Genomic DNA, 5032 nt, shown 5'->3' on the forward strand with positions numbered 1-5032 from the left:
GCACACCCTCCCACACTGAGCCATGTCCAGGATCTCGGAGAGCTGGCCACATAGCACTCCTTGTGATCCAAGTGCTCTGATCCACCCTGCCCTTCTTTACAGGGGGAGAAAGGAGTCAGGGCTGGAGAATGTCAACCATTAACTACTGCCAGCTCCTCTTGGTTCCTTGCTAAAAATCTTCTCTATTCTCATAGCTAAAACCCTGGGAGGTACAGGACCAAGCTACAGAGGGGTGTGAGGCAGACCACCACCTGCCCCTATTTCTAACAGGGATCAAATCTCATCTGAAGAGATGAGGAGCCTCCAGCAGGGACAGAACAGCCAAAGAGATCTAGAAGTCCACTCGAAGACAGGAATTCCACAGGACATGCTCCATTTCCACAAGGCTTCTTAGACTTTCAGATGCTGCCTTCCCTGAAAGGTGAAAGGTACGGAGCAGTTATCAGTGAGACATCAAACACCAGCACATGCGCAGCACAAACAGCACTGCAGGCTCACCAGCACAAAAGCAACTGCCATTCAGATGTTGCAGACTCAATTATTCGGCAACACCCAACCCACCCACTACTCCATGCCAAAAAAAAAGAACAAGAGGAAAGGACTCACCAGGAGAGAAGAGGGCATTTCCCTGAATTTCATTCACAGCTTATCACCCAGTTTGTCTACTTCAAAAGCCATCACCTAATCACTGCTAGACTGGCACTCCCAGCAGTCTGCAGATAACGCCTAAAAGCTCTGCCTCAGGCAGTTTCTGTTATGGAAGCCCTAAATCTCTGAAGTCACATGCCAGCTGCATCAGAACAACGACAGACGCCACCTGAAGACCAGCAAGGTGCTGCATCATTGTTCACCAGAGGCAGAAATTAGTATGAAGCTGAATTTTTCTTTCCTCCCAAACCGCATGAACACCTTTTATCAATGCCTGCTAAAAAATGAAGAGGCAAAATTACAGCAGAAAGATCATTTGACACGCCTGCATCCTCACTCCCAAGCCCATCAGCTGCTTGTTCTTCTTCATCAGAATGAATGGCAAGAGCTGGGAACAAGGTCTATTTCAATCCTAAAAATTAACAATACCAGTGGCAAAGCAATACAAAGTCACAAACTCAAATGTTTCATTGCCCCTGTGGAACAGTTACATGCTTCTCTGCATGCTGCCCATGTCCCTTGCTCATCAGGTGACAACAGGGAGATACAGCGGTGAGATACACCTAAAACCAACATGCCTGGAGAAGCATGGCCCAAGCACAGCAGTCCAGCACACACCATGGCAGCTGAAGCAGAGAGCTGGTCCCAGGCCGCCAGGCTCCAGCTTCTAAATCTCAAAAAGCCACAAGAATTCTACTTGTTACCTAAACATCCCCGCCACTGTCTTGGTTCTGTCACACCACAGCACCGTGTTTCCTCATCCCCAAAAGACAGCAGAGCAAGTATGTTAAAAGAAGGGGCAAGGCCCGCTGCTCCAGTAAGCACATACGCCTGCAAATGCTAGTATCTCCGGAGAGCGTTTCTTCCCACTGTCGTCCTGTCACCAGAGAGAATGAGGGGACAGTCTCCCTCCGATGTAGAAACCAGAAGCCCGTTTGCTGCAACCTGTCAGGTCTGAACCACAGCCCCAAACAGGGAACCGGCTGATGAATAAATACACCAAAACGGAAGCAGCACAGTCTTATGCAAACTGCTCTCTCCCACCCACCCCTTGTGCATGGGACTTCACATAGATATCCAGCGCCGAGCTCCTCCACAAGTGACACTGCTGACAACGTAGCAGGCATGCTGCTGACAGCTATGTTTCAGAAGCATGTCAGACACATTCCTCCTGATACTCAAATGCATCTGAAGGACACCTGTGAACTCTCTAAAACACTTCTGCTTCCTTACCCCAAAACTTCTGCCTGACGAAGAGTCCCCACATAGATTTTCTTCCTAGTCTTTTAAGCAATGAGATGCTAGTAACATTTCAATAACACAAATATTTTAACGCCAAAGTATCCAACAGGCAAGTAAACCCCATTCTACACCTCTCTACGCATGCACTTGCAAGGACAAGGAAAGAGAATGGAAAAACTTATGCATCTCCCTGTTAAAATAGAGAAAAGTAAAGTAAAACATCACAAAAACCAGCAGTGGGTAAACAAGAGAACATGATCGCCTCCTCTAAAGGTGTCTACACTTCTCTTCTAGAAGCTCTCCAGCATTGATTCAGGAGTGCTCAATCTAACCCTTCTTTGCACTTCAGATACCATAACCAACCCATGACCAGAAACAAGTGAGAAGAATCAAATACTCTACTATGGTTTGTTTGTTTTTTAAAAGATATTTAATACTCAGTCTGACTGATTCAATGATTTATTGTTCAGGGCTAAATTTGAACCTGAAGGTTACCATTGCTCAGCAAGCAGCCGTGGTGTCCTGAGCAGGCATCACCCTGGCAGACCTAGATGAACCAGCAGGCAGGGTTCTTCTCAGGACAGCACTGCTTAAGGGTTGCCTAAGGCCAAGAGGATAGGAGCAGAAAAAGGACAGGCATATCAAAGAAGCAGTGACATTGCCCCGCTCCTCCATGTAGTTGGTTGCAATTCTTGATGGACGTCAGTGCTTGGCATTCAGTAATAATAATTAGGAGAACAACTCATGACAGAGTTTTCCACCTTGAGGATCTGTAATTAAGTGACATGGCAAGGAAAGGAAAACCATGCAGTTTTAGAGGACTTAGCATAGGGAATAATTTGCCACACTGGCATACTGCAATTACAAACCCGCTGTATTATACCCTTTTTTAACACTCCCTAAAACACAGTCTTTAACTGCAGAGTCAGGAAAAAAGGATGCCTCTGTTTATTCCTCCTGCCCGACATCCCAGTGAACAAAATCACTACTTTTCACTCACTGTGATTATACACCTCAGGAGCTTGCCTAAGTAAATTAATAGATCCTCCCTATGGAGTATTACTCCTTGCCTTTAATCATTGCCATTTCTGACTTCTCTGATTCTCTAAAAGGAAAGTCTGGGCTTACAAAGCAAAGGCTATGTACTGAGCTGAGGTCTCGTTGACATGTCAGTTCAACCCCCAGAGCAGTGTGGAGCACCAGAAGCATAGCCAAAGTTTGCTTTTCACAACTGTTACACTAACCGTGTCCTTTTAGGACAATGAGCATACCACACACTCATATAGCACAGGCTGAAAACCTCATTGTTTGGATTTCTTATGTACACTGTTGAGTAACTCCACCTGAATAATTAAAAAAAAGTCTGACAACAAAATGCTCAGTTACTTATTTACTCCTAAATCAGCAGATTGCTCATGCCAAGTTAAATGCCTTCCACTCTAAAGATTCATTTAAAACACATAAAAACCAGCCCACTAGACTGGGTGGTAAGAGCAAAGAGGAAAGCTTAGATTCACTCAGAGAAAAGTAAGTATGTTTTCTCTTTCCAAAAGACGTAAACCAGAGTCTCCTTAATTCTCTAGCACTGTTCCACAAACTTCAGTTCCTCAAATACCATCTCTGAGCATTCACCTTTTTTGCTCAGTGGTATCTAAATAAATAGAGAACCCAGGAATGTGGGGAAAGGAGACCTCAAACCTACTGCACACAAAGTTATCTGTGAGGAAGAACTGTGCATTAGAAACTACCTGAATTGCAAATCATTCAGATCTGAACAGCTGCCATCCATATGTTGAATCAAAGATGGTCCAGGATGGTGCACGGTCATGTGTAGGAGAGTACATCGGGTCTCAAAGCAAGGGGCACAGGTACAGCTTAGCAGCTAACAGCAGGTTCTGCTTCCCTCTTCTTCGTGTCAGCACTGCAGAGGCAGAACACTTAGCTCATGCCACACTGCACCAGTATTGGCCTATCATCTGCTTTGTGCAACAGGGATGAGTGGCTGTTCCGGTGCAAAGGTCAAGAAGCTATTTCCCTGATCCTTTCAAAGCTGTGGAAAAAATTATCTCCTCTGAGCACTAGCTGGCTAGAGGAAAAGACCATTACAGCTTGAACAAGTGCGGGTCACGGGCCTCCCTGACCTGCCTTGACACAAGAGTGCTCAGGGAGCTTACCTAGCCCCATCCTGATGGAAGGTTTGTTTCTTTTCAAAGCAACCGCTTCTGGAAACTCTGTACCTACTTTTAAGAGGTACAAAAGTGCTAAAGTCCTTTTCCTCCAGGCTCAGTGACAAGAACTTTTTTCAGTGGATAGCTAATCTCCTTTGTATCATCTAGTTGTCAGCAGGAGGAGGATATTGCAGTGTCAAGTCCAGATGCAACTGCAGACCTGAGGTTTGCGGGACACTCTGCCTAAAGCACGTGTCTCAGCACCGCACATTCCCCTCCAGCCCATCCATAGTTCTACTGAATCATACTCCTGGACTGGAGATTCGCAGACACGGGAGTGGGAGGGCACTGGAGAAGACCCTGAGTCCAAGCACCTCTCAAAACCAGAATCATACCCAACCCCCAATGCTGCCCCCAACTTTGTAGACTTCAGTCCCACTTGCCGCTGCCGCCACCATCAGCCCACAGCCTAACCCAGCTGCATCCACCCAGCCGCTTTTCCCAGGATGAAGTAAGTGCCTCTTATCCCTGCTGCTGCCCTCCAGGCCCCGTGCATCTCTTCCCGCTCCCTGGTTTTCCCCCTTAGCCCTCCCAGTCTCTGGCCAGGCAGGTGACATCCCACCCCATGTGCCCACCCAGCCGCGGGGCAGCCACCCATTACCTGGTTCCCAAAAACAGCAAAGGAGCAGGCGGTGGAGACCTCGCGGGAGCCGAACCAGACCGAGGCGATGCGCGAAGGCATGCCCAGGATGAAGACCTGGGCCAGGGAGCAGACGGCCTGCCCCAGGACGGTGATGGGGAAGAGGTGCGGTTTCAGCCTGCCCAGCTTCACCCAGGCGCCCAGGGCGTTGAGGGCCGAGCCGGCCAGGGCAATGAAGCGCAGGCCCCTCCTGTCCAGCAGCCAGGCGACGGGGAAGAGCAGCGGGATGTAGGTGAGCATGTAGATCATGGACAGCCAGTCGATGGCGAAGGCG

At 48.0% G+C, this 5032-nt stretch overlaps 1 protein-coding gene across 1 annotated transcript in view; it reads right to left on the bottom strand.

The window, feature by feature from the left end:
- Window positions 1–5028, bottom strand: part of LOC104625380 (feline leukemia virus subgroup C receptor-related protein 2-like) — a gene marked incomplete at its 5' end in the record, with an annotated part of 21387 nt that extends 16359 nt beyond the window's left edge. The window contains 1 exon segment of the mRNA XM_010292990.1: window positions 4720–5028. Coding sequence (XP_010291292.1) covers window positions 4720–5028 — 309 coding nt within the window.
- Window positions 5029–5032: the final 4 nt, after the last annotated feature.

This window comes from Phaethon lepturus, unplaced genomic scaffold, assembly GCF_000687285.1.
Source record: "Phaethon lepturus isolate BGI_N335 unplaced genomic scaffold, ASM68728v1 scaffold9488, whole genome shotgun sequence".
NCBI lineage: Eukaryota > Metazoa > Chordata > Aves > Phaethontiformes > Phaethontidae > Phaethon > Phaethon lepturus.